This window comes from Arvicanthis niloticus, chromosome 8 (assembly GCF_011762505.2).
Source record: "Arvicanthis niloticus isolate mArvNil1 chromosome 8, mArvNil1.pat.X, whole genome shotgun sequence".
Taxonomy (NCBI): domain Eukaryota; kingdom Metazoa; phylum Chordata; class Mammalia; order Rodentia; family Muridae; genus Arvicanthis; species Arvicanthis niloticus.
In genome coordinates this window covers 18,643,184-18,671,152 of record NC_047665.1, presented here as the reverse complement: position 1 = coordinate 18,671,152, position 27,969 = coordinate 18,643,184, and the positions used below count along the sequence as shown (strand labels likewise).

The window sequence follows — 27,969 nt, the reverse complement described above, 5'->3', positions numbered from 1 at the left end:
GGAAGGCCTGGAATGGTAACTGAGTTGCAGAAAGATTTCCTTAGGGACTGAGGATGATAGGAGCTTCTCCTATCTGGAAGTTATCTCTGTCCTTTCTTCTGGGTGTTCCGTGAAACCCGACACCCCTGATAAGAGCAGTCACTGCCCACTGAACATTTACAAATTCAGTCATCATCCTAGAAATGTCGGAGCTCTGCCCTTTATAGGGTTCTTAGTTTCTGGGGCTGTCATATAACACCCTGGGCAGTAGCAACGTGGGGAGGAAAGGGTTCATTTCAGTTTACAACTGTCAGATCACACTTCATCACTGAAGAAAGTCATCAAGGCAGGGCTGAGCATAGTGGTGCAAGCCTTTGATTCCAGCACTCTGGAGGAAGAGGGACAGACCGATCTTTGTGAGTTCCAGCTCAGGCTGGTCTACAAAGCCAGTCCAGGGCAGCCAAGGCTGTTACACACAGAAACCCTGTCTTAAACAAACAAGCAAAACAAAACAAAGCATCCAAGACAGGAATCTGGAGGCAAGAACTGAAGGAGGCAGAGTCTCGGAAGACTGCTGCTACTTTCTGACTTGCTCTCCTGTGGTTTGCTTAGCCTGCTTGCTTACAGGTTCACTCTGGTCAATCAGTAACGAAGAAAACGCCCCACCCCAGAGACTTGCCTACAGGCCACTGGTAGGAGCATTTTCTCCACTGTGGATCCCTCTTTCTCAAGGACTCTCTACCTTGTGTCAAGTTGACAAGAACTAACCAGGACACACACTTAGACACACACAACAAGAGCAAAGTACAAAAATAAAATTTAAGGACTCAAAAAGGCACTGACAGAGGGGTAACAAAGCATCACTTCAGGTCACCTGGTAGGCCTATGAGAGCAGCCTCATGGGAGATTTTACCATTACCACCCCTACCACCTTTTTGATGCAGGGGATTAAACCCAAATTCTACCCAAACTAAGCACAGGCTCCACTAGAGGCCCATCACACATAATTTTAATGAATTAGGCCATAATAATAATTTTGAAGGTTAATGTATGAAGGTAGATGGAGTGATTGGAAACTGATTATGAGGAGACCATCAGAAAAGTTTATAGGAAACTCATTTCGGTCTCGGTGGTGGTGCGGGAGTGGGTCATACCTGTAATCCTAGCACTAAGGAGACCAAGAAAGGAGAACTTCCTGGAGTTCAAGGCCAGTCTGAGCTACTTAGTGAGGCTATCTCCAAATAAAATAAAAGAGGCTGGGCGTGGCTCTTAGTCAGAGTAGCTGCCTACCATGCATATGGGTGGCTTTGCTCTCCAGTACCACATAAACCAAGTGTGGTGTCGCATCCAGAACTTGGGGGCATGGAGAAAGCAAATAAACAGAATGATAAAATGTTTTAGCCTAAGAGAGACACTTTATTTAGGAAAAAAAATACATCTTATTTATTTTTTTGGGGTGGTGGTGGTGGTGGTGGTGGTGGTGGTGGTGGCTCTTTCTTTAAAGAGAAAGTACATTTAAAACAAAACAAGGCAGAACCACCACCACACCACCGTCACCACTACCACTACCACCACCACCACCACCACTACCAACACCAACACCAGTTCTGAAATGGTCAACTTGATGGCATAATTTTTTTTTTTTTTTTTTTTGAGACAGTGTCTCACTATGTAGCCCTGTCTAGAACTTGCTTTGTAGGCCAGGCTGGACTTTAGCGTACCTGGCAAGATGGCACTAATTATTGGAAGAGGTTGGGGGGCCTAAGATGGAAACCTAGGAGAAGGTATTCCTTAGAGGAATATCCTTGTCCCAGCTGCAGAAATTGAGTCCACCCTTGTGTTGAACATTGATCACGTACTAAGGAAGTTAAATGGCTTGAAATCAAGTCAGCAATGGTTAAGAGGCCAAGCACGGGAGCGTGGTCGATAGATGATGCTACAACTATGACAGACTTCCTCCTTCAGCTTGTGAGCTCATATCACAGGGGAAGTAGATGAGGAACAGATTCGCATGGCCATTTTTGGAAAAGCAACTCAAGACTGAACCCTTTGGGCCACTTGCCAGTTTCATTTTTATAAATGAAAGCTAAATTTGTAAAGTGACTGCCTTAGCTTCGAAGAAGGGCTGCCACTAATGGCGTGCCACCGACCCTAGCTGGAAGCCTTAGCAGGCGTTGTGTCCTGAAGCTTTTCTTCCTGTTATACAGACATTGCTTTCTCACCCTCTCCTTGTGTGGTCTTCCTTCTGTGCATCTCTGTGATGCCTTCTCTCAAAAGTCACACAGCAAGGCCTGTCATGGGAGAACTAGTTCTTTGTCAAGATGTTGAACTCTCTGGAAACCTAACATCTCAGTCGGGCTTGGGCTGGCCAAAGACCTAAGTCAAAGACTACAGGCAGGCTCACTCGAACTCTTCCTAAAGAGACAGATGGAATATTTTCCCTTAAGGGGATAATGATGTTTACATCTCAGCATTCATGCCTCCCTCCCTGCAAGCCACCTAGAGATCTCTTGTGTTTGTCACCTCTGTAAATCCTGTCTCAGAAAAGTGCTACTTTTCTCTGTTTTTTTTTTGTTTTGTTTTGTTTTTTGTTTTTGTTTTTTTTTTGTTGTTTTTTTTGGGGGGGGGTGTTTGTTTGGTACTTTGGGCTTTTTGTTTTATTTTGTTTTTTTGTCTTTTTCAAGACAGGGTTTCTCTGTGTAGCCCTGGCTGTCCTGGAACTCACTCTGTAGACCAGGCTGTCCTGGAACTCACTCTGTAGACCAGGGTGGCCTGGAACTCAGAAATCTGCCTGTCTCTGCCTCCCAAGTGCTGGGATTAAAGGCGTGCACCACCACCGCCCAGCAAGACCCCAACTCTGGACTGTTGAATTGGCTGAATTAGTAAAGGCACTTGCTACTAAGACTGATAGTCTGAGTTCCACCATCTTATCCAACATGTTACAAGGAGAGAGCTGACTTTTGCAGGACATCCTTTGACTTCTACATTCTCATTGTGGCACATATGAACATCCACATACACCTATAGTTAAACATGAACATACACCTATAGTTAAAATGAATAAATAAATAATCCCCCTCACAGTGCAATCATATTCTGGAATACTGAGAGTTAATTAAGACCACTATGTGCAGCCAGCCATGATGGCACGGCACATACCTGTGGTCCCAGCACTCAGAAGGCAGAGACAGTAGGATCTCTGTGAGTTCCTGTCAAGCTGTATAGTAAACCTGCCTTAAAACTCAAGGAAAACTACTAAAGACATAGATGTATGAATTCTTTCCTTCTATTTCTGTTTTTTTTTTTTTTTTTTTTTTTCCAAGACAGGATTTTTCTAGGCTGTCTTGGCTGTCCTGGAACTCTCTTTGTAGACCAGGCTGGCCTCAAACTCACAGAGATCTGCCTGCCTCTGCCTTGCAAATGCTGGGATTAAAGGCATGTGCCACCTCCATCTGACAATGTATGAATTCTTAAGGATCTAAAAATGTCTGTTGGCCATAGCTATATTAAAGTGGCAGAGAGCTTGCCTTGTAACAGACATAGAGACACACACACAGATGCACACATAGGGCAGGGGGAGCACACTCACAAAGGCAGAAGACAAGCATCATTTGTCAGATGGATATAAGATTTTTATATACTTATTATTTCAAAATGTCTTAGCTTAGAGATGATATTCATGCACAGGGACCTTGGTTCCATCTCCTATCTTTTTGTTTTGTTTTTTCGAGACAGGGTTTCTCTGTGTAGCCCTGGCTGTCCTGGAACTCACTCTGTAGACCCGGCTGGCCTCGAACTCAGAAATCTGCCTTCCTCTGCCTCCCAAGAGCTGGTATTAAAGGCATGCACCGCCACTGCCTGGCTCATCTTCTATCTTCTTATCTCCTTTGGGCATTTCAGAAGAGAAGATATGTCTGTGCTGGGCATGGTGGTACACACCTTTCTTTAATGCCAATATTCATTGTGTGGTGGTGAGACAGCACGAGTGAGAGAGAGAGAAAGAGGGGAAGAGAGAGAGAGAGAGAGAGAGAGAGAGAGAGAGAGGCTTTAGCTAGAAAGCAAAATGGAGAGCTTTTAAGAGCCATTTGTCAGTTTCACTTCCTCAATAATAGCAAGTCCCTGGTGGTCTTACTTATTTGAAAGATCACCCCAGGTGCAGAGAAGTACTTGTGAACAAAATGGCAAGTGGCACAAAGCCACGTGTTCATCCATTCATTTATGTTTATTAAAAAAAAATCTAAGCACTTTTGGGGAAAAGATTTATGTGTGTATTTTGTCTGGATGTATGCATATTGTGTGCCCAAAGCCTGTGGGTGTTGGGAGAGAGTGTCAGATTCTCTGGAAGTGGAGTTATAAATGACTGTGTTCTATAATATGTGTACTGGGAACTGAATTGATGCCCTCTGGAAGAGTATCTAGTGCTCTTAACTGCTGAGCCATTGCTCCAACAGCCTCTCATGCCCCATTAAAACACAAAACCAAACCAAACTCAAACCCAGGTTCTTGTGGGTGGTATATATATGATGCATATGGGTACTTACAGCACTTCGAGTGTGCGTGTGTGTGTGTGTGTGTGTGTGTGTGTGTGTGTGTTTCAGTGTTGTTGGTTCTCTCACCACCTTTCAGTGGGTTCCGGGGATTGAACCCAGAGCTGCAGTTGTCAGGCTTCTGAGGCAAGGGCTGAGCCACCTCCCTGGCTGTTTTGTGTCTTGGGGACATGGCCTTATGTGGTACAGATTTGTCTTGCACTATACCAGGGAGGATGACCTGGATTCCTGATCCTCCTGCTTCCAAAGGCAGAGTGATAGGATTATATGCATGTGCCATCGAGTTGAGCTGGCCTCTCCCATTCATTTATCTACCAAGTGCTTATCTGCTTTGATAGTCTCTTCTGTGCAAATGGGGGCAGGGCCTGTAGCCCTGCCAGACCTGGTACCCACCACGGAAGCTGGCTTCAAAATCATGCACATCTGTCTGCTTCTGCCTCTCAAGGCATGCACCACTTACTCCACCTAGCTTTTCCCAGAATCCAGTTCCCATAGAACTGGAGTTACACACAGTTGTGAGCAACTATGTGGGTGTTGGGAATTGAACCCAGGTCCTTTGGAAGAGCAGCATGTGCTCTTAACTGCCAAGCCATCTCTCCAGCCCTGCTAACTTAATCTTAAACTCATGAATTTTCTTTTCAGTGCTGTGGATTGGACCCAGGGCCTATAATTAGCATATAAGCACCTTGCCATTAAGCTACATTCTTAGTTTTATTTGTTTGTTTGTGTGTTTGAGTCAGGGTCTCTCTGTGTAACAGCCCTGGTTCTCCCGGAACTTGCTCTGTAGACCAGACTGGCCTTGAACTCAGATCTGCTTGCCTCTTCTGAGTGCTGGAATTAAATGCACGTGCTACCACCACCAAGCTCCTTTCCTCGTTTCCAAAATGCTAAGATTAAAAACGAGTCTTACCACCTCAAGTTATAGGGCCCTCTTTTGCAACCTGTTGAGACAGGTGTGTCCACTGGGCAACCCTTTGTTGAGAGCCTAGAGGTTCCTTTCCACATTCAAATAGTTTCCCTACTTCCGCATTCTCCTCCACCCTCCTTCTTAACCAGAGAAGTGAGTTCTGCAAGCCATCGACCCCCTGAGCCACACCCAGAGGCCACTCTTTGTTAACTCAACATTCCTTTCACCAAGGCCCAGAGAAACTCCTGGTACCTTTCTATGCCTTTGAGGACAAGGTCTCCAGTGATTTTACATCTGTAGTAAATATCCAACTTCTTTTATTATTCAAGAAATGGTTGCCAATGGAAACACAAGAAGTTAGAAATTAATACTCTATGAAGTTTAGACATAGTGTGACCACCAAGGTTGTTGGAGTCTTTTTCATTATACTCTGATTGTCCATCCGCATATAGAAGAAGAAAGGGAGATGGTTTTGGAAGATGGAATGTAGACTTTGTAGATGTCAGTTTCAGCAAGAGACAGTTTTTGCTCTCATTGAGCAGTGTACCAATTCATAGGCTCAATCAGCGTCATGGTCGAGGGGCTGGATCTGCATCGAGATGGTTCAGTCGTTACGAAGCTGACTGGTCTTCCTGAAGACTGGGGATTTGATTCCTAGCATCCACATAGGGCTTCACAATAGTCTCTAACCCCAGTACCTGAGGATCCAACACCCTCTTCCATTTTCTGAGGGCATGGGAAAAAACAATGGACAGGTGATAGAATGATGTACATTCAGGCAAACATTCACTAAATAAAATAAAAATAAATACAATCTAAGAACAAGCAAGCAAGCTAACAAACAAAAGAGCAGCCTTAGATTCTAAAAGAGTCCCAAATGAACTGCCTTAATCTGGTGTGCCGTGACTCCCAAGAGTCTGATTGCTGAAAGGTTTCTGATAGTGAAGAAATAATTAGTTCTGTGATAGACAGTTATTGCTGGTGCATTTTATCTAGCCAGAATACTTTTCTTCCCGCCCTTCTCCTCTCCTTTAGGAAGCATTTTGTGTAGCCCAGGCTTGGCTTCAACTCACTATGTAGCCAAGGTGACTATGTAGCCAAGGTGATTTTCCTGCCTCTACCTTCCCAGAGATAGGACTATGGACAGGCCTGTCCATGTTTTCCATCCCTCTGCAAAACTAATTTGGTTCAGTCCATCTCCTGGATGGGAAAGGAATTTTTTGGGGGTTATCTTCTCTGGCTTCTGGAAGACAGAAGCACTGAGGTGAAGGAGAGAAAGAAAAGTGGTAAAGTCCCATTTCTGCTTAGGTGACCGCCCTCACCCTTTTCCAGTAACCATTTTTATCTGCATTTTTTGATTTGCAACCCCAAGGTGAACCCACTGATACAGCTTCTTTGCCCTCTTTCCCTGGCTATGTAGAGCTGTGATGTATATGCTTTAGCTACCTCATCATGATCCCCCGAGGACTGGCTGGTGGAGAGACGTTCCATCCCCAGCACAGAGGGCTGTGTTATCATGGAAGGTAACATGAATTTGAGAAACTGCAGATTTTCCCTCTTGGCTGCCTCTCCCGAGTTCCTGAATGAGGACCAATTCTTTCAACAACACCGGATACAAGGATACAATCTAGTTAGAATAGCAATGGTAGTTAAAAAAAAAAAAACAAAACAAAACTAATTCTTCTTATTTATTATTCCTTGCTTGTGGCCAAAGGACCATTAGCAGAGATCCGTTCTCTCCTTCCACCATGTAGGGTTCACGAATTGAAATCAGGCTTGATGCCTTTTTCCACTGTGACACTTGCTGGCCCTGATAGTTTAAAAATCTTAAGTCCAAAGGTAGGGGCTGTCAGTGACTTCTACCAGTGAGGTTTACAGAAAACAGATTTTAGATCATCATTGGATTGTACCTGTCTTGTGCTGTGACATCTTACTGAGGCTTGACAAATAAAGACGATAAATTCAAGGGCTGACAAAAAGAACTGCCTCATTGCCTTGACATCACTGACTCCATCTTTAAGATGGCTGTTTACTTCTGGGTTTACCTCCTGGTGTGTTTTAAAATACTCTTGCAAATCTCAGTCAGCTTGAAATAGATGCTCTACCCTTTTCAACAGAAGCTCCCACCTTCTGAGTACACTGGCTCATAGCTATTTATAAACCTGATGTCAGTTAAAGATGACTTTTTTATATCCCTCCTCCTCATTCTCTTCCTCCACATGTGAAGAGATAGACCTACATAAAGTGAGAAACTGCAGAAGGGACCCAGTCATCTAGGTAAGAACTCCTGGCCAGTCAGCAATCCTAACGATGCATGTGTTCTTTAACTAAACCTTAGTTCTGAGACTGTTCTGGGGGAAAAAAAACCCAACTCCTTCTTAAGGGAAAGATTTCTTTGGGACTTTTTCTCCTTTGAGACAGGGTCTCACATACCCTGGAACTTGATATATAGGCCAGGATAACCTTGAACTTCTGATCCCCCTGCTACCACTTCTTGAGTCATACTCTATCATAACTTTAGTTTTTTTCCTTTGAGAGTTTTAAAAATCCATAATCATCCTTTTTATTGTTATTGGTTTTTTTCTACCTTTTTCTTATATCTTTGTTTGGTTGTTTTTATTGTTTTTGTTTGTTTTTCAGGATAGGGTTGCTCTGTATGCCCCTGGCTGTCCCTGGAACTTACTATGTAGACTAGGCTGGCTTTAAACTCAGAGATCCACTTGCCTCTGCCTCCCAAGTGCTGGGATTGCCCATGACCACCTTATTGTTAGTTCTGAGATTAAGGCCTTAGTCTAGGGGGCCCTTTTACTTGTTATAAAGTGATAGAGGTGACTTTGAACTTGTGATTTTTTTCTCTTCATCTTCCCTGTGCCATATTCCTTTAAGATTGGGTCTCCCACCAGCAAGCCTATCTCATCTCTGGCCCCCACCTCCAATGCTGGAGATACAGGCACACCCTGAAATTCTTGGCTTTTTACGTGGGATGGGCATGGGCAACCCAGCTTGGGTCCTAGAGTTTTCACAGTCAGTGTCCTTGCCTACTAGGCCATCTCCCCAGTTCCTAGATTTTTTTGTAAAATTTAAGAATCCTTTTATTTCCTTTTTCTTTTTGGCTGTCCAGGAACTCACTATGTAGAAGACCTGGATCACTTTGAACTCAGAGATCCATCCCCCTGCCTCTTCTTCCTGCGTGTTGGAAACAGGTGTTCGTTACTACTGCATGCCCTAAGAACACTTTTCTTTCCAGCTACATCGAGTAATATTTTATGCAATAATGTTTCTTAGATCACAGTTTGGAAAACATAAGGTGTTGATCTACACGAAACTCCTGTAATGGGATGCACGACCTTTAAAAAAATTATATCTAGGCAGCAGTGGTAGTTACCCTCCTTTATTTCCAGTACTCAGGGGGCAGAGGCAAGCAGATTTCTGTGAGTTCAAGGCCAGCCTTGTCTGCAAAGCAAGTTCCAGGACAGCCAGGGCTACACAAAGAAACTCTCAAAAACACAACAGAATAAAACAATATGCCGGGCGGTGGTGGCACACGCCTTTAATCCCAGCACTTGGGAGGCAGAGGCAGGCGGATTTCTGAGTTCGAGGCCAGCCTGGTCTACCAAGTGAGTTCCAGGACAGCCAAAGGCTATACAGAGAAACCCTGTCTCGAACCCCCCCCCCCCAAAAAAAAAAACAATATAACCCCCACTCTGCAAAACAAACAAACAAAAAAAACACATGTAAATACTTCATTTTCATGTTGAAGTGGTGAGGTTAATAAAGTTTATTTTGATCCATGTTGTTTTAAGAGTTAGATAAGGTTATTCTTGCAGTATTATTATTTTTTTAACAGCAGCCTGCTTCTGCCTCCTGAGAGCTGAGGTTAAAGGTGCTCACCACAAAGGTGTTGTTCCTTATTGTTGAAGTGCTTTAAAAAGTATACAAAGATATTCAAATGAAAAGTTAGGCCTTTAATCCCAGGACAAAGGCAGGTGGAACTGTGAATTCAAGACCAACCTTGTCTACATAGCAAATTCCAGGCCAGCAAGGGCTACACAGTGAGAACTTACCTCAAAAAAGAAAAAAAAAAAAAAAAAAAAAAAAAAAACCCCAAAAACTCAATTTGTATGCCCAGCAACTGATAACAGACTGACAGACAAGAAGCTTGCCCTAACAATTCTTACACAGCAGTTTGCATTTCAGCCTGATTGTGGCCAGCAAACAGCACAAAGGTCAAATTAGCATCAGACCAGGTGAGATCTGGAGCTGTCTTTGGTGATAACCTAATTAAACCCTTTCCTTTTATAGATAAAACATGTGTCATTGGTCAAATGAGTCAGGTGTGGCAGCGCTGCCTTCTAGTAAAGCAATTCGGAGGCAGAGGCAGGTGGATCTTTGTGAGTTCTTCGCAGTTCCAGGCTAGTGATGTAGTTTGAGACCTTGGCTAAAATTAAAAAAGAACGAAAAGAGAGAGAAATACCTGATTCATGCTGATTTAATGATTTGTCTAAATGTTGTCTCAAATATGAGATCTTGGGTTCTTGAACTTTTTGATATAATTAAGGATAAGATCTAAAAGCAGCACAATCATGATATAAAGCTAAGATGTTACGCTCAAAAACTATCAAGGAGCCTTTGAGATGGTTCAGGGGATAAAAAGTACCAAATGTGATCTGAGTTCAATTCCCCCCCCAAGACTCGCGTGTTGGGGGGAAAGAGCTGACTTTTGAAGATTGTTCTCCAATTCATTCTCATCCCACATAAATAATTAAAATGTGGTTCAAAAGAAAATTAGGAACTTGATACAGTTTGGGTTACACAGAGATTCTCAAAAAAGGGGAGTGGATGTGGAAGGGGGGGAGAGGGCTGGGCAGTTAAGAGTGCTCTTCAAAACACCAGACTTTATTTCCTAGAATCTATGACAGGTGGTTCATAACCTTTAATAACTCCAGTTCCATTGAGTCCTATGCTTCGGGCCTCCATAAGCATCCACAATCATGAGGACACACACACCAATAGTTAAAGAAATTTAAAAAACCTTTTAAAAGATTGGGTTTTTAAAGAAGTAGCTGAAATATCAAGGGACATTCAGGAATGAGTAGGTTAAGCAGTCAGGCTTAACTGAGCACTGTATGATACTAAAATGGATTTGGTTAATACAAAAGTAAAAATAGCTCTGTGGCAAAAGTGGCGTGGGAGATGATAATAGCTGCTTAATTGTCTGTCAATTGTCTAAATGTTGCCCATTAGAGTTTGTGTGAGATATTTAAAAATGACACCTTTTCAGTTCTATCAAATTCCCGAGGCTCTGAAGAGAATACAAAAAATTATGTCTGGGCATGGTGGCAAACAGTTTTAATCCTGTCACTCAGGAGGCATAGCCATGTTAATTTCTGAGTTCAAGGCCAGCCAAGGGAACTTCCAGATATCCTAGTTAAAAAAAAAAAAAAAAAAAAAAAAAGTAAAATAAAGGAAGGAAGGAAGAAGAAAGGTAGACAATACCACCACTGACCCTGGAAAGTTTCCTTTTTTTTTTTTTTTTTTTTTTTTTTTTTAAAGAGAGTCTCAAGTATTCTAGGCTGCTCTTTAACTCCAGATTGTCTTGTAGCCACTACCTCTAGAGAACCAGGATGATAATAGGCTTGCATTTACTGGGTCCAGTTGTGTGCTAATTTAGAGAGGATTCTGTATCCTCATAGAGGACAGTGCTAGCATGTGGTCCAAAGGAATCTACTTAGTTCTCTTAGGAGTTAAAAAATCATCACAAGAAAAAGCAAATTAGATCTCCTAAAAAAAATAAATAAATAAAAAATGGGAAGCAAAGGTAATATTTGCCCTGGCCTGGTTGGTGGGGGATGGAAGTCATCAGAAGATAGTTACTCCCACAGCAGGGAAGACTTTCCACCACAAAGGACAATCCATTTTCCTTTTCAAGGAAAACAACACTACCATTATGTAAGCCTTATGGAAATGAGCAAATTCCTCCTCTACAACCCCCTTAGGCCTCAACTAACCGAATGGTTTTTCACCGGCCTGTGACTTGGAGTTGGTAGTCTGGCAGGAGCCTTCACAGGACCAGGTCTGAGAACCCCAACTTGCAGAGAGAACCCACTAGAAACTCACTTTTGTTCTTTAATAATTGCCTGGGGTCTGACAGATATGACATTAAATTTACAAAAAGCTGTTTAAAATCGTATTGATGTGGAGAAGCCTGTGTGTGTGTGCTCGTGCGCGTGTCACCTCTAGTGTTAATGATCAGCATGGGTTTGGAAAGCACCTTGTGGCAAGACGACCATAAAGTCACTTGGGTGGTCAAAACTGAACTGTAAAATAGAATGTATTCGATCATTCCATCCAAATGGAAAAGGTGCAATATTTAGGACACACGGGTAATTAATTTTTCTGATTGTAAAATGAACATAAGTTTTAGAAACCTAAAAAAAAGACAAATATATATATTATATTTTTAAATAAGTATGTCTTATGTCAACGTATGAAAGAGTTCAATAACCTACCTGTCTGGTTCTAAACTAGGGTTTTATTACTTTATAATTCTCCTCATAAGCTTTGGCCAGAATTAACTCGTAGACGTGGAAATTGAGTTTAGGAAAGCCATTGCTTACTTGCCTGAAGTGGCCATTGTGTCATTTGAATCCATAGGTGTTAACTTGCTTTTTTAGAACCTTCCAGACACCATGTCTAGTTGCCCTGTTGCGACTAAAATGTAGTGGTCGTGACTCGAGTGCTTTTTTTTTTTTTTTTTGAAGTAAGCAGACTGCCCGGAACCAGAGGAAGAATAAAATGTGTATGCAGGTGGACGGGAGAGGCTCCAGCCTTATCGTTTTCCTGAGGCTAGCCAGTCAGATTTGAAAAACAGGACCTTGAAGACCATAGGTTAGAACCAGGAAATTAGCGCACAAGCTGTGGGACTCGATAAAGTTACTGCGAGTGCGAATGCCCCAGAGAGCGACAGCAGGGCCTGCGATCCATCGATCCGAGCGACTGGCGAGCCTGGGCAGGGGCTGGGGCAGGTAAGGCTGTGGGGCACAGACCGTTGGTCTTTCGGGCGCTCAGTGTTCGAGACGCTTCCTTACGGTCTGCCTGTGTGTGGCTCGGTCTCCATATTCCGCTGCTTTTTTTCACCTCAGCGTTTGAGTCTCAGTCACGGACAGCCCTAGTGTTGAGGGTAAAGACCCCCTTAACCGTCATCTGAGACGGCCGTGCTTCACCCCTGGGCCACCAGCGACGGCCTAGTGTCGCGTCGGCCGGAGGCTCGCGGGCTGGCGACCACGAGGCCGCGTGCCTAGCCCGGAGGCTGCCCTGCCCTCCGCCTCGCGCGTGGGGTCGCGTGCGGCCGCGGGCCGGCGTTAAGCCGTGACCTCGGACCACCCCGGCCGCGCGGCGTTCGCAAGCTCGGCACACGGGCGCTGTCCTGAGGTGACACCGCCTGCCACGGCAGAAGCAGCAGGCGCCGCCGATCAGCGAGTTCGCACCGAGGATTCCTCTTGGTGCGTGGCCCAGTTTTGCTTAGGACCCGCTCCAACCCCTCGCTGACACCGCCCCCCGCGCCGCCACGCTCCGAGGCCTTCCCCGGGGAAGCCTGGCGGCTTTCCCTCGCGGGCCCGCGGCGCGCTCTCGCGCGCGATTCCTCGATTCCACAGGCGGTTCGCGCCCTGGGTGGGGGCGGGGCGCGCGGGGCCGGGCCGGCGGCCCGGGGGGAGGGGACTGGGGGCGGGCCGGCGTGGGGAGTTCCTCGCTCCCGGACCACACGCTCCGCGGGCCAATCCCGAGCCAGCCTCTAGCAGTGTCGCACGCGGGACACGTCCAAGCGTTTGTTGGCAGGGCCCGGGAAGGGGAGGGGGGAAAGATCAGGGAAGGGAGTTGAGTGACAGGAGGTGTGGGGCACGCTGGGAATTGTAGTTCTTAGCTTCCGTGGCCATAGCCATTTTGTAGTCAAGGGACTACAACTTCCAGAAGATCAAGGGGACTATTCTAAGGTACCCCGGGAATAGGCGGCTCTCCCCCGGGCCGGGCGTCCTGGGGCACTGGTACCCAGCTGCCCGGCTGCAGGTAGACGTGAGGGCAGTGGCGAAGGCTTGCATGCGGCGACTGTTGGGTGAGCGGACTGCGGGGCGCGGGAGGGGGGGAGGAAAAGGGGACTGAGGTGGAGCGACCGAGCGTGCCATGCATTGAGCTAGGGAGCCTCTCTCAATTCCACGACTGGGTTCGGCGTAGGAGAGGCGCCTGACGGGCGGTCCGCAGAGGATTCCTTGAGGCTTCTCCGGGGTCTCGTCGACCGGGTTGTGGGAGTTCTCCGCACTGGGCCAGGGCTTGTGGGCAAAGGGTACGGAGGCGTGCGGGGTCTCAGCTGTGGGAGTTTTCGGCTGACTAGAGGTGGCGAATTAGCCGAGGAGCCCTAACTTGTATAAAAAGCAGAGTCCATTTAAAGTTGGGCTGGATAGCCTCTCTCTCATTGGTTAGGGGTCTTGGAAAAAAGAGACTCGGCGAGCCCTCCGCTGTGGTGCTGCCGCCGCCGCCGCCGCCGCTGGAGTTGACTCTTCTGCTCGCACTGCTGCTGCAGCACAAACGTGACTTCCAACATTTTAAATTTATCTTTCCTTTTTCTTTTTCAAGATGTAACTACAGATCAGATACTAAGGACCTTCACGTTTCGCTGATGTAGTTTTTGGAAGAAAAAAGGGGGGGGAGTGAAGGGCGTCGGTTTTTTTTTTTTTCTTTTCTTTTTTTTTTGTGTCTGTTGTATGTTTCGGGGGAAATTTTCCATTATGAATGTTTTACTAAAGTGAATTTTTCTTGTTTGCTTCGTTCGTCTTTGGCTTTTTTTTTCCTTTTATCCTTCTCAATTTCGGATTTATTTCAAGGCGAATCTGGCTTTGGGGGAAGAGGAAGAAAAGTCGGATTACAAGATCAACCACCACCACCAACAATAAAAACCACCAGGATATTTTTTTGCAAATTTCTGACGGCTTTAAATTCATGAAGCAATTGTCCCCTTTTGCAATCAGCATTTGGATCTCAGAATGAGCAAGGAAAGACCCAAGAGGAATATCATTCAGAAGAAATACGTAAGTGCTCCTAACAACACATCCTTTGGCTTGCAGTTTTAAGCGATGGTTGTGAATGTCAAGTTTATAGATAATTCTGCAGCTGAAAGGTTTTAAACATAGCGTCCGATAAGGCTCTTTTTTTCCAAAAGGGCTTTTCAGGCAAAGTCGTGTCTGCCTAGTTTGGTTGAGAAAGCAGACTGGTGTAGAGATACCTCAAGTATATAAATTGACCTCGAATGACACACGTTAATGTAGTTTAGATGAAAGGCAAGGGGTTTTGGTGGAGGTTGGGGTTCTGTGTGTAGGGGCCTGCAGTGATCTAACTGCATTCTCGGGCGGATTTGGCCCCATATTGCACTTTGCATACAAATGAGCCTGTTATTACTGTTATTTGGAAAATCGTGTAAGGTATGTGTGTTGGAAGCTCTTCTTGACCTGGCACATCATTTAATATATGTGGCCGTTTGGTTTATCTAGTTTGCAACATAACCCAGTTGGGAATCATGTTACAGGGAATGCATTTATTGGTATTGACTTTTATGAAGAGGCTGGTTTTGGTTCTAAAAAGAATTCATGGTTTCTTGTTTGAGGGGGAAAACATAGCTCATGTAAAAGTATATGTGTGTTTGAGTGAATGCATCTGTTAGTACGAATTATTTCCCCCTGTAAACTGAGTTTCTGAAATTGGGTTTAATGGTTTTGTGCAGAGTATAGCAGCGTTTGCTTGGCATAGGGAGTGTTTTGTTTTGTGTAGTGTGTGTAGTGGCTTTTTTTTTTCCTTGTAAGTTTGGGGGGAGGGAGTAGAGGGGAACCAGGGGATTAACCAAATATGCACCGAGTGATCCGGTGGTTAGCTGCATATGCTTTACAGCAAAGACCACATTTTTTTTTCCAGAAAAAAAAAAAAAGGCCCTTGAAGATACATAAAGAACAATGCGACCTTATAAGAAAGTTTTATTTAAGTAGGGTTGATAATTTGGTTTTAATATATATATTGGTTAGTGTGGAGCGTATAATGGGAGATGACCTTCGGGGCAGTGGTTTTGTAAAATATGTTTATATTTAATGGAAAACCTGAATACCTCTTCCAGAGAACTGATCCTAATCTATACACGTAAACTTAACTACGAAAGAAACACAAGATTAAATAAAGAAGCTCAACTTACAAAGCTACTCCATAAGGAATTTAAGAATTAAAATACATCCGCATTGCAGAGGGCTGGGTAAAGCGCAAAGGACTAGTTTAAACTCGATGTGTAGAAACTGCATGGACACACACAGCCTTGCCTTGGAGCGTGGACTCCTTCCCAGAGCATGTCTGTTTCTGACGTAGCCACAAAGGAGATGGGTTAGAACTTGGGACAAGAACCCCCAACCCTATCCCGGACCCCAGTAAGTTGGAGAACACCGTGGGTAGGCTTTTTTTGTTTTTGCTGGAGGCCAGTGGATCCTGTCGCGTCTGGACATCCGCCCGCAAGCTGATGTGGCCGGTGGTGGCCGTGCGAGGCAGAGCGTGAGTTGCTGCCGCGGGAGCCGAGTCCGCTCACGCGGTTCTCCGGACACAGCCGGCCGGGAGGTTGCGCGGGGCCCGCAGCGCTCTGGGCCGTGGCCGGGGCTCGGGCCGCGGGCGCGCGGGCGGCCTGTAGGGGGCAGACTCTGGGTTGTGTTCTGGCCTGGCGGGTGGGTGGGGCTCGCGGGTGGCGCGGCGTGCTGTCTCGGGGCGGGACAGGCTGGGTGAGTGAGGCAAGGGGGTGGAGGGGGGGGGAGGAAGGGAAGGATGCCTCGGGCGCCCCCCGCCGCGCTCAACGCGGAGCTTGGCTACTCTGGCGTCTCCAGGCCGCCCTGCCCGCCGGCTCCGGCGCAGTCTCTAGAGCAACAGGTTAAGCAGGAGACGTCAGTGCACCCCCTCCCCGCCCCGCGGCCCTCTTGATTTGAGCCTTTGCACCCCCCATCCGGCCGTCACGTCCTCTCTCCGCCCCTTGCCCCCAGTGGCTTTGGGTCCCCGGTCCTCCCCTTCACTAGCCGCCGCTGTCTGTTGTCATTGTGACGTCACAAAGGGACAGCCCAGTGGAACCTTCCCCTTCTCCGTGATGTCAAAAGTCGGGCGGGAGGTTCCAGGCGCGGCCTGAGTGGGAGCTGCGGGAGCTGCGGAACTGGGCGTGGGGGAAGGAAGGGGGCTGTGAAGCATGTACCCAACCTCGACCTTCTGCTTTGAGGTGTTCTAGGGCCCAGCCAGGTGAGCGTTGGGGAGCTTTTTACCCCTCACTGAGTGCCCTTGAACCTTTTCAAACTACTTAGGGGCTGGAGAGCAGGGCGAGGCTCCTTAACGCAGGAATATTTTCACTCAGTCTAGGTCTTTTGATGGTGGGACATATAACTAGTTCTCACGTAGACCCAGGTTAATGAAAGCAAAGAAAAGTGCATTTAGGAAGAGCTTTCTTTACCTTGTGTGTGGATGGAGTTGAGGATTTGGTTACTTTGTTGTTGTGTTGGGTGCCTTTGCGGGAGGTGGCATAAAGGGGGTGCTGCTTAGCATCAGCTAGTGCTTTAAGCTTTTCACGGCCTTTCGGGAAGAGCGGTTTTGGTTGTGCCCGTTATCTGCTTGCCTACTGTATTTTGGGAGAGAAAGGACTGTACTCCAAAGAGCACAGGACTTAGAGATTCACTGGGCTTAGTTCTTAACAGGATAAATGGTTCATGGTGTGAATCTTCACTATTCCCTAAAGTGGAAAAAGTTGTAACTGCTTTTGTCACTTTACTAAGTCACTGAGATTATGTGGGAGGAAGATATACAGCAGTGTGCTGCTTTATATGGAAGGTGGTATTATTACTTGAGCTGGTGGAGGCAGCATGCTTCCTACAATTGCTCTCAGAAGCTTTACATGCCTTCATTTAGTTCATTGCCTTAGCAAAGAGTTTGAGTGTGATTGTAGATGGATGGCTTTAGGAGAAATGAGTATTGTATTTCTTATTAAATGACATCCTTGAGAACCTCATAAATTGAAATATAATCCTGTCTTAATTGTGTTGAGCATGACTCCCACTACAATATCTTAAATAACTGGAAAAGGCTGTGTTTCAGAGCCCCAATTCACTTGGACAATAAAACAGTTGCATGTTTCCCCCAGTGTGTATTTTCTGCCATCATTCCTGTAGTTGGTTATCCTTAGGAGAAGTAGGGGATAGCCAGGCCTTTTGGTCTTAGCTTGATACCAGATAGGAGCAGATACTTCAAAAACAAATGATCAGGCTGGTGTTTAGGATGACTTTAGCAGAATTTGTACCATTGGGTTATAATAATGTTAAAAATAGCACATGCTATGACAGCCTCACATGTGGAAGTCACAGGACAATGCTGACTGCATTCTTTTTTATTTGGGGTTGAATTCAGAACTTAAGGGTTGCTTACCTTTCTCTGTGGACAGAGTTGTCACCAGCCCTTCCCTAATCTATTTAGGGGATCTAGTTTTTCAAATGCCTCTAATTCCAGACTTGTAAAGTAGAGACAGTTCAAGGTCCTCTTTAGTTACATACATATCCAGTCTGGGTTCATGCCCTTCTGGGCTACATAAAAAAACCTGTCTCAAACATTCCCTGTTCCCAGTGTGGCTCAGTTGGTTTGCCTAGCAAACATGAATTCCTGTTTTCAGTCCCTATCTCCAGATAAACTGGGCCTGATGGTGTCTAATCAGGAGGTTTAATCAGGAGTTCAAGGTCATTCTCTGCTAGCTAGCCAGTACTAGGCCAGCAGCTGGAAGGAAATAGGAGACCCTCTAAAAAAACATACCCAAAACTACCCCATGACTCCAGAAAGTGAGTTAGCTTCATAAGGTTCAGAAACAGAGTTTACTACATTTTTTTTTTTTTTTTTCTGAGACAGGGTTTTTCTGTATAGCCCTGGCTGTCCTGGAATTCACTCTGTAGACCATGTTGAGAAATCCACCTGCCTCTGCCTCCCAAGTGCTGGGATTAAAGGCCACCACTGCCTGGCTGATTTATTACTCTTATTTATAATTTGTATTTCATGTGCACTGATGTTTTGTCTGAATGTCTGTGAAGTTGTTGGATACCCTGAAATGTAAGATGGTCTTGAAAGAGGATGAAGTATATAAGCACTTGGTAAAGGCCAAGCTGGGATGGTTTGACTCTGTTACTTTGTCTTGATCATGGTAGTACTTGGAATTAAGTTCTGGCCATGTTAATTAAAATTTTAGTTGCAGTGTTCAAACCCTACCGATGTTACTGGCCCAAATCTCCCCAAACACTGCTAGTTTTCCTAACTAGGCTTGCCTAGCCTCCTGACCATTCATACATAGGTGCAGAACATTCTAGTTATTAACCCGAAGCTTCTGCCCAGTGGGCAGCTGTGGAGTGTGCCTCTGTCCCCTTTGGCTTTTACCCAGAAGGCTTGCTAAGTGTCAGTTGTTTGTTCCCAAATCTGGTTATTCCAGTTGGGCTTATTCATGTAATTACAATTAAATCTTATGTAAACCTTGAAATGACTGTAAAAACAGTTGGTTCAAATTTAAGTTGAATGCTTTGGAGGAGACGTGATAAAAGTGCTAGAAAAAAAAAAGATGTTAAAAATAGATAGGCTGGATGCTTTGACATGTGGATTCTTCATGAACATGGCATTCCAGGTCATTCCTTTTTGGTGGTATGTATAGTGGACTAAGTCACACCTCCAGTCTCCAGGTCATTCCCTAAATGCCCAAATTCTCCTCTTCATCAAAACATGTGGCAAAGTCTGAAAGAAAATTTACTCAGAAATAAGATGTACTTTGATGGAAAGTCTGAGACCCCAGCATTGGGAGGCAGAGACAGGAGGATTGCTATAATTTCAAAGGTAGCATGGGCTAATAGAGTGAGACACCATCTCAATAAAAGATTAGAAGCCAAAAGCATGTTTTATTTATCTTTTTATCATCATTCCTACTATTCTGTAAATTTTTTCTCCTATATTCTCTTATGTAGCCAAGCTGGAGTGGAATTTACTGACACATTGAATTCTTGATCCTCAAGCTTCTGGCTCCCAAAGCAGGAATTATAGGCACCCACTGTCATACTCAGCTAAAAGTCGTTTTTGTTTTTAATTTTATGTTTATTTCTCCACCTGTGAGACAAGTGGTGCTTGGTGACAAGTGCCTTTACTCACTGAATCATCTTGCTGGTCACATGCTTATGTCCTGTGTGTTATAGCAACTTTACTGACTCTCTCATAAGATAATACTGAATGTCTGTTCTATATCAAATGTCTGTGGGTGTTTTTTTTTTTTTTTTTTAAGACAGGGTTTCTCTGTGTACCCCTGGCTGTCCTGGAACTCACTCTGTGGAACAGGCTGGCCTCGAACTCAGAAATCTGCCTGCCTCTGCCTCCCAAGTGCTGGGATTAAAGGCGTGCGCCACCACTGCCCGGCTATATCTGTGTTTTTAATTTTTTGAATCGAGGTCTCATTCTGTACTCCAAACTGCCTTGATTCTAAATCTTGGGATTACAGGCCTGGCTTTTAGAAAAGCTAAACACCTTAATAAAGATTAATTTAGTTCTGATATATTATAAAACTGTTAAAGTTGGAGTGACTCCTTTAGGAAGTGACTGTTTTGCTTCTGGTGCCATAATCTTGTCTTCTTCCAGTACTCCCCCCACCCCCCATCTCCTCTTTAAATAAGCATATGTGTGTATGTTTGTATGTATGTGTGTCCTTGTGTGTGAGCCATGGCATATGTGGAGGTCAGAGGACAACTTGGCAGAGGTATGTTCTTTCCTCCTATTATGTGGATCCTGAGGATTTGAATTCAGGTTGTCAGACTTGGAGGCAAAACACCTTTACATTCTGAGCAGTCTTGCCAGCCAGTTTAGAAAACACTTCTAGACAACCAAACCACACCTCCTTTTCTTGAAAGTGTTATGGAGAGAAAACCTAGTTAATTCTGGAGTAACCACCCACATTCATGGTTTGTATAGCAAGCTCATAAGAGAAAGGGGGCTTTTGAAGCCATTTTACAGAAGAGACTACCAAGGCCAAAACATTGTTCATATGGTTTAAAATTAAGTCTTCTTGTGTTTCAATTCAGATGAAATAGATACGAGATGATTAATCAGTACTGCTCTGAAGGGGACAACAGGCCGTAAAAAGAGCTGTTAGCTTCTGAGAACAAGGCATGCGCCAGTCAGTGTGTTTGTGCTGGATGTTTCTTACGGCACTAGATGGTGGAGCTACCTTTTGGTCCCCTGGTGTCTTTGAGTCCTCATTGGCCTCATTGAAAGATCCCACATGGGTCTGGTTGTTGGTGCTCTGTAGTTGTGATTGTCTACCCACACTCTTAAGTGTACCTGAGGGCCATCCAGGGCAGCAGTTCTCCAGGCTTCTAGAAACCCTTTTGGTGTCTTGGGGGCCCTCAGAAATCATCTTTGGTACCTTTCCTTGCACTTGTGTTGTTTATCCCGACTTTGCTACTTGGAGAAACTGTCTTTTGATCCCCACCAATGGGCCACCCATGGGGGAAAAAAGCTGTTAAGATGTGCTAACGAGTCAGCTTGAGTAATAGGAACATTGCTCATGGAATCATAAGGATGTGTGACTTACTGCATTAGAGAAGGATCCTACTGTAGAGTTCTTTGGTTACTGCTTTTTGGCCCTGAACTCCTGGTTCTGTAGGCTCTGCCCAGTGCTGGGATTACAGATGGGATCACTAACCTAAATGGTCATTAAATTTCTAATGTAGTAAGTCCGTCAAGCTCTGCAGAGGAGGATTGAAATAGTTTAGATAGCAGTGTTGACTTTATATGAATTCTAGAAAGTTACTTGAAAGTTATTTGTACCGTTAGGATTTTGCCCACATTCCAGGTGTACTGGCCAGTTTTATGTCAACTTGACACAAACTAGAGTCATCTGAGAGGAGGGATCCTCAACTGAGAAAAATGCTCCCAGAAGATCAAGGCTATAGGCAACCTTGCAAGGGCATTTTCTGATTGATTGGGGTGGGGCAGCCCATTGTAGTAGGTCTTGGGTTCTACATGAAACCAGGCTGAAGCCAGTCATGAAGAGTAATCCAGTGTACTCTTTCCATGTCCTCTGTATCAGGCTCTTGCCTCCAGGTTCCTGCTCTGCTTGAGTTCCTGTCCTGATTTTCTTCAATGATGAAGTGTGATGTGAAAGTATAAGCCAAATAAACTCTTAAGTTGCTTTGGTGTTTGATCAGAGCAGTGATAACCCCAAGACACTTTCTTCATGTACACTGTTCTTGAGTATACACAGGGATTCTTTTCCCTAGCTTTTTAGGAGGCTGGGTGGCAGATAGGCAGCAATGAAATAGATGGGTTTGTAGGTATTGCTGTCAATTAGATGACCCTCTGGCCTTCTGACTCAGGTATTTCTGTATTTCTCTGATTGAATTGGCCAGAAAATGGAGAAGCCTTTTGACATCTATCTTACTGCTTTCTTACAATATCAGTGTCTTTCCCCCCCCCCCCCCATTATTTTCTAACCATCACTTTGGAGAGAGCTCGGTCCTCAGTGATTAACCCTTTCTTAGTTCTCATCTGTACTAGCTGTTAAGTGGTGCCTGTTTGGGGCAGCACTGGTGCCAGGGAGAAATAAGAAGGGATTGGTTAGAACAGAACATGTGTTTCTTATATTTATACCTTCCATAGGTTTGCAGGAAGAGGCTAAATGAATGTTCATTCTTTCATTCTGTTAGGCAGCAGAGTGTTTACTCTTTGTATATGAGTTGTCACTACTAGTACTTTGGCTTCAGGCATGAAAGACCTTGAATTTGGACAGGCCTGCTTTTGAGTATATAGGGAACTTAGATAATGGGCAAGTTTGGGAATATAAACTAAGTTCAAATTCCAGCTCTTAACCTGGTTGTATGACTGACCCTGGGCAAGCTACACGACATGGCTGAGTTCCTTTCTCACCTCATAGACTGTTGCTGGGAGAGTCAGGGAGAATTTTGATGTGAAAGCATTTTGTAAACTGCATACTGCTGCACAAATGCTCAAGGTATTATTACACAGTTGGAAATCACCAACTTGGAGATATCAGCCCTGCCAGCAGCCTTCCTAGCTGACTCAGAAATAAATCTAGTAAATTCATAGTGAACAATATATTTAGAGTAAGGCTTTGTGTGTGTGTGTGTGTGTGTGTGTGTGTGTGAGTACACACCAGAAGAGGGCATCAGATCCCATTACAGATGGTTGTGAGCCACCATGTGGTTGCTGGGAATTGAACTCAGGACCTGGAAAAGCAGTCAGTTCCTAAATTCTGTGCCATCTTTCCAGCCCTATAGCAAGGCTTGGTTGAGATGATGTAACAACTCCCCAACCCCCATTCCCACTTTGCTGGTTGAATTTCTATTGTATCAAGACAATATGACAATCGGAAAGGATAGCTTGAGAATTAAGAGCAGAGCAGCACAAACATGTTTAACCTCTAACTTTGCAAACTCTCATCCATGCTCAGACAAGTGGATTTCCTGAGGAGTCCATATGTTCCCAGGGCCTTTAAGGCTAGACTGCCATACTCCAAGAGACAAGACTCTGGCTTCCTTGCTGATGTGTCTTTTCTGTGCCTGTGTGCCTGTTAATTAGGGGCTGAGTTTTGTAGATGCTTTGGACCAGCATATAGTTAGTATGCAAATAACTCATTCTTTTGCCCCCCCCCCTTTTTTTTTTCCCGAGGCAGGATTTCTTTGTGTAATTTTGGAACTTTCTGTATACCTGGTCTTGACTCACAGAGATACAGACTGTCTCTGCCTCCTGAGTGCTGACATTAAAGATATGCGCCTACCTTCTGACACAGATTTCTTGAATTAAAGCTTAATGGTGGAATGTATCCAATAGAGGGAGTAGATGTGGAAAAAGTAGAAAAGGAGTTCACTAATTAGAATTTTAGGCCCATTCTTTTAAAACTGGGAACCTGTCTACTATTATTACAAGAATGTCTCAGACCCCACACTCTAGACAGTACTTGAGTGGAAGGCTTTTTCTGTTGTTGCATTTGGACAAGTTCTCGTGATACTTTCTTTCCTTCTAGGTGTATTCTTAGTCATCCATGGTAGCTAAAGTAATTGATTCATTTTCATTGAAAAATAAAAATTCATATGTAATCCCCATAGCTAATTATAAACCAGTAGCATTTTCACCTTGTGAAAAATGGCTTTTCTGCTTTATATGAAATCATTCCAATCAGACAAGTACTCAAAGATAAAAATTACTGAAATTGCATACTGGATATTCTTCCACTTGTAGATATATAGGCTCATTATGTGCTTTTTGCATTTCTCTCTTACCTCAGTTATCAAAATACAATGATAACTGTATCATTTTTAATGACTGTAGACACACCATTGACATGGGTTTCACTTGACCTGTTTCCCCCTTGATGGATTTTCCACAGGTTTAGTATTGTTAAAATAAATGTTTTGTGTAGCCTGCTTTGTGTGTCTCCTTTGTGCTTCAGAGTCCTCAATGTTGTAGAATTACTGATTGAACTGTACCATATTGTCTAATGGGAGGGGCTCTGCCAATTTCGAGTTCCATGCAGGGTGCATGTTAGGCCACTGGATTTGTTTGGCTTTTAAAAAGCAATATGGGCATTTGTAAGTAGTAAAGATGTCAGTTGAGTTTTGTTTTCTTGTCCTCTCTCAGGGCATTTAGGACTGACTAAGAAATGTGAAAACACTTTGTAAAACCAAATTACTCTAAGAACACAATGTATTATTAGCAGGGCTTTGTACTGAAGGGAAAGAGGAGAGAGCTTGTATAATTGTACATTTTGAGTGTTTATGAGGTTCTTTTCTTTGTGAATACATTGGAGATACTTAAGTAATAAAAAGACCTGAAATCATGTTATTTGTACATGTGATTTCAGTCCTGTTTGTAAGGTGGGCTTTGTACCATTAACAGTGGTCCCTTAGGGCTGAGGTTTCATAGCTTGCTCAATTAAATACAACTGATAGCTTTTAGTGTCTTACTGTTTGCTCTCATCCTAAGAGAATATATAGTTTACTAGGGAGCAAGGATGTAAAACACTAGGAAGAGAGCACTGGCTTTGGAGTCAGATTGAAGCCAAAGATCTTGGCTATGTTTAGATGGTGGTGACCTTGGTCAGATTCTTCTCTGCTTTCCAGTAGGGAGGAAGAGTCTCCTCAGTATTAGAGGAGAATGCTGATTAACAAGAGGAATATGTGTCGGTGTCTATGCAGGACAGGTAATCTAAGTCTTAGAAGTCTGTAGGGCACGACTCTACAAAGATTGTATTTCTGGGCCATCTTCAGCTGTTACAGCATGTTCTAGTTGTTTGAGGAAGAGGATGGAAATTAATGTGGCTGTTTATTTTAGCACTTGCCTTTTTTCATGAAGATGTGCTTTTTCTTTAAGTAATGGGAAAATTCTGTGAACTTTTCTTGCTCTTCCCATGGTTTCTGAGGTTGATAAGTAGCCAAGAAGCAGCATTCCCCCCACCCCCCTTGGTGTGTGTGTTTGTGTGTGTCTGTGCTCGAGTGAAAGTCCTGAGTCCTATTGGATGAACTTGGCCATTTTAGATGGAATCTAATTCCCATTTGTTTTACCCAAGTTGCTCCCTTTCTCATTCTTATACTGCCCAAAGCAGTAATGCTCTGTTTGTTCTATTTTCAGTTCAGTCTTGATGTTGGAGGATGAAAGAGCCAATGTGGATGGAAAGCATTTAATAAGGAGTCATGGTCTGGGTTCCTATTTAAATTAGTAGCACATGCTTTTTATCTGACTTGTAGGGTTTTGGTTATATTGCCTGGCTGGAGCTGTGACATCACACAGCTTGTCCCTTTACAGATGCTACATGATTCCTCATCAGATGAGGCCCTGGCTGTCCTGGAACTTACTTGATCTGTAGACCAGGTTGGCCTTGGACTCCTGCCTTTCTGTCTCCCAAGTGTTGGGATTAAAGGTGCATGCCACCGCGCACTTTGAGGCCACTACTCTTAATTGCCAGATACGTTGTGGATTCCATTCTTTAATATTGCAAGGATCACGAAAACAGTTAATTGCTGTGCAGTTATGATTGCAGGGGTGTTGGTTAAGAAACAGGCCTTCTTACTAGTGACCTTCATTATTCCTAGTTTTGTTGAACATTAGGTTCTGTTCACTTTTCAGGTGTTTATAATCATCTGATTATAATCAGTTTTCTTAAATTTAAATAACTTTTTTTTCTTTTTTGAGATTGGGGTTTCTGGGTAGCTCTGTCTGTGTCTGTCGTAGAACTCTGTAGTCTAGGCTGGCCTTGAGTGAAAGAGATTTGCCTTTCTCTGTCTCCCGAGTTCTGGGATTAATTAATGGCTTTCAATACCACTGACTACTTTTGCTTACCGAGTTTTTGTATTGAAGGTGTCTGCTGCCACATCTGGCTGAATTACACTTTACTTTGTGTGTGGGTGTGCTTGTGTTTGTATGGGTGCTTCTGTGCCTGCAGTTGTGGAGGTCAAAGGATAACTTTTGGGATGCAGTTGGTTCTCCTTTTGTGTGCTTTTCCACCTGAGCATTGAACTCAGGTTGTTAGTGTTGCTGGTGTTTATTTGCCTTTACCCAACTGTTACTCAGTAACAATCAGAAATCAGACCACCCCTTCCTTTTTTTTTTTTTTTTTTCCTTTTCTTTTTTTTTTTTTTTGAGAAGTACGGTGTTACTCTAATTCAGGTGTCTTGAGTGCTGGGAATGTAGGTATATGCCAAATATACTCAGATGTTTGCCTCTTTTTTTTGATATATTTTATATCAGATTAATTTTTATGTATTTCCTACGTGTCACAAATTTTCCCTAAAAGGATGTATCACAAACACAGTGAGCTGTCATCCCAGGAACAATTTTTGTCTTAACCTGACTAAAGTTCAGTTGACATGCAAACGTGACACTGACACAAGATTCAAATGTAGACCAGGAACAAACAGTTGCCCTCAATCAGCAGTGTTTGGCACTGAGCAGCTTTAAAGTTTTTCTTTTTTAGTTGAGAAAGGGATTATATAACTCCAGCTGTCCTAGAATTTACTATGTAGATTAGGCTGGCTTGAAACTTGCATCCATTTACCTGCTTCTGGCTCTATGGTGCTGGAAACAAAGACAATGTGCCACCACACCTGGCCCCATTTATAATTTTTTGAGATAGTCTTATCCAGCTCAGGCTGGTTTGAAACTCACTATGTAGCTCAGGTTGCCCTCCAAACTCTCAGCCTCTTCTAGATCCTGATTTACAAGCATGAGCCACTGCACTTGGCCAGCTTTGAATTTTGACCTACAAACTTTGCTAAGTAGTATTGGTATTGACACCCTGACAGCATTTTTAATCTTCAAGAATTTTAAAGATTCATGAAAGTAATCCTTAGTGATTATCTCCTGAGGGCAGAGATCAGATTTCCATTTAAATGTTGAAGCAGTTTATCAAACAGCCCCCACCCCGTGCAGGGGGCTAGGCTGGATCTGGATTTAATAAAGAACTTCTGAAGCCCTTTTAGCTCTACTGATATTAGTAACAAATCAGTGTTTTGTGTCTTTAAAAACGTTTTCAAAACTCAACTATGTATTGTAATCTTCAAAACTACTGTTAGGATTCCAAACCACTGTGGTTTTAAGCTAGGTTGGAATCTGAAAGGTGGCTGACAAGAGTGAAAAGGAAACCTCCATTAAATAAAAGATGTGTTTGGCTTGAGATTGTCTGAGTCTGGGCTCTGGGCACAGCTTAGCTTTAGGCCAAGTCTTATGGTTGAAGAAATCAGGGAACACATTCTCTTTACTCTCTGCTCCTCCAAGCAAAGCAAAATTCAAATTATTATTACTACATCATGCAATTTTGTGAGTTAGTTGTGCAGAACTCCTACTTAAAAACCTGAGCTTGATGCTATATGGGATTTTTGTCTAGATGAGATAGAATGTAATGCCACACATTCGATTGTACATGAGATAAATCAGGACTAATAAAATTGGTTTTCTTTTGGCCTTGGTAAACTGGAGAGGAGGATCAAGAGGTTGGGGAAGATGGATCTGACTTGGAAGTATCTACTGTAAAGCTTGTCTTTTTTTTTTTTTTTTTTAAATTCCCCTTTCTTATTCTACTGCCTGCTCTAATTAAATGATGTCTGGCAATCCCCAAACTGACTAGATTGGGATGAAACATATTCTCTACTCGTTTAGCCTCTTTCCCCCTTTCTTCCAGGAGACTTTGCTGAACTTGTCATGTATTTCTTAGCAGAATTTATTGGAGCAGTAGGCAAAGCTTCCTGGGAATATAAATAATGATGGTTATAAAGAACAGTTTACCAGGGAAGGCCATTATCTTTGACTTGCAAACCTCTTACAGCTAGTGTTAAGCTTACAGTTGTTTAATACAAATAAGCACCTTAGCCTTACCTCTTGTAAGGAGGTGTCTTCCCCCCCCCCCCCCTCTTGTACATGGAGGTCATTCCTGTAAAGAACAGAAGATGTCACCTTGGCCAAGCAAAC

General features: G+C 43.9%; 1 protein-coding gene and 1 long non-coding RNA gene across 8 annotated transcripts in view; one reads left to right on the top strand and one right to left on the bottom strand.

The window, feature by feature from the left end:
- Positions 1 to 5,733: 5,733 nt before the first annotated feature.
- LOC143443285 (uncharacterized) lies at positions 5,734 to 12,529 on the bottom strand. Of its 4 annotated transcripts, none has more exons than XR_013112114.1 (3): positions 11,943 to 12,529; positions 6,880 to 7,060; positions 5,734 to 6,159 (listed from the first exon to the last, which is right to left on the bottom strand). It is a non-coding gene; the product is annotated as an uncharacterized LOC143443285 (long non-coding RNA). The 4 variants fall into 4 exon arrangements; XR_013112113.1 differs by having other exon boundaries at positions 6,880 to 7,029; XR_013112115.1 differs by having other exon boundaries at positions 12,051 to 12,529.
- A 267-nt stretch (positions 12,530 to 12,796) lies between these two features.
- Positions 12,797 to 27,969, top strand: part of Jarid2 (jumonji and AT-rich interaction domain containing 2) — a 174,046-nt gene continuing 158,873 nt past the window's right edge. The window contains exons 1-2 of one of the 4 annotated variants that reach the window (XM_076939113.1): positions 12,797 to 12,935; positions 14,310 to 14,513. In XM_076939113.1, the coding sequence (XP_076795228.1) occupies positions 14,469 to 14,513 (45 nt within the window). In that variant the 5' untranslated portion in view covers positions 12,797 to 12,935; positions 14,310 to 14,468. Of the gene's footprint in view, positions 12,936 to 13,389; positions 13,544 to 14,309; positions 14,514 to 16,622; positions 16,732 to 27,969 lie in introns of those variants that run through there. The other 3 variants (XM_034509846.2, XM_076939115.1, XM_076939116.1) reach the window with 3 other exon arrangements.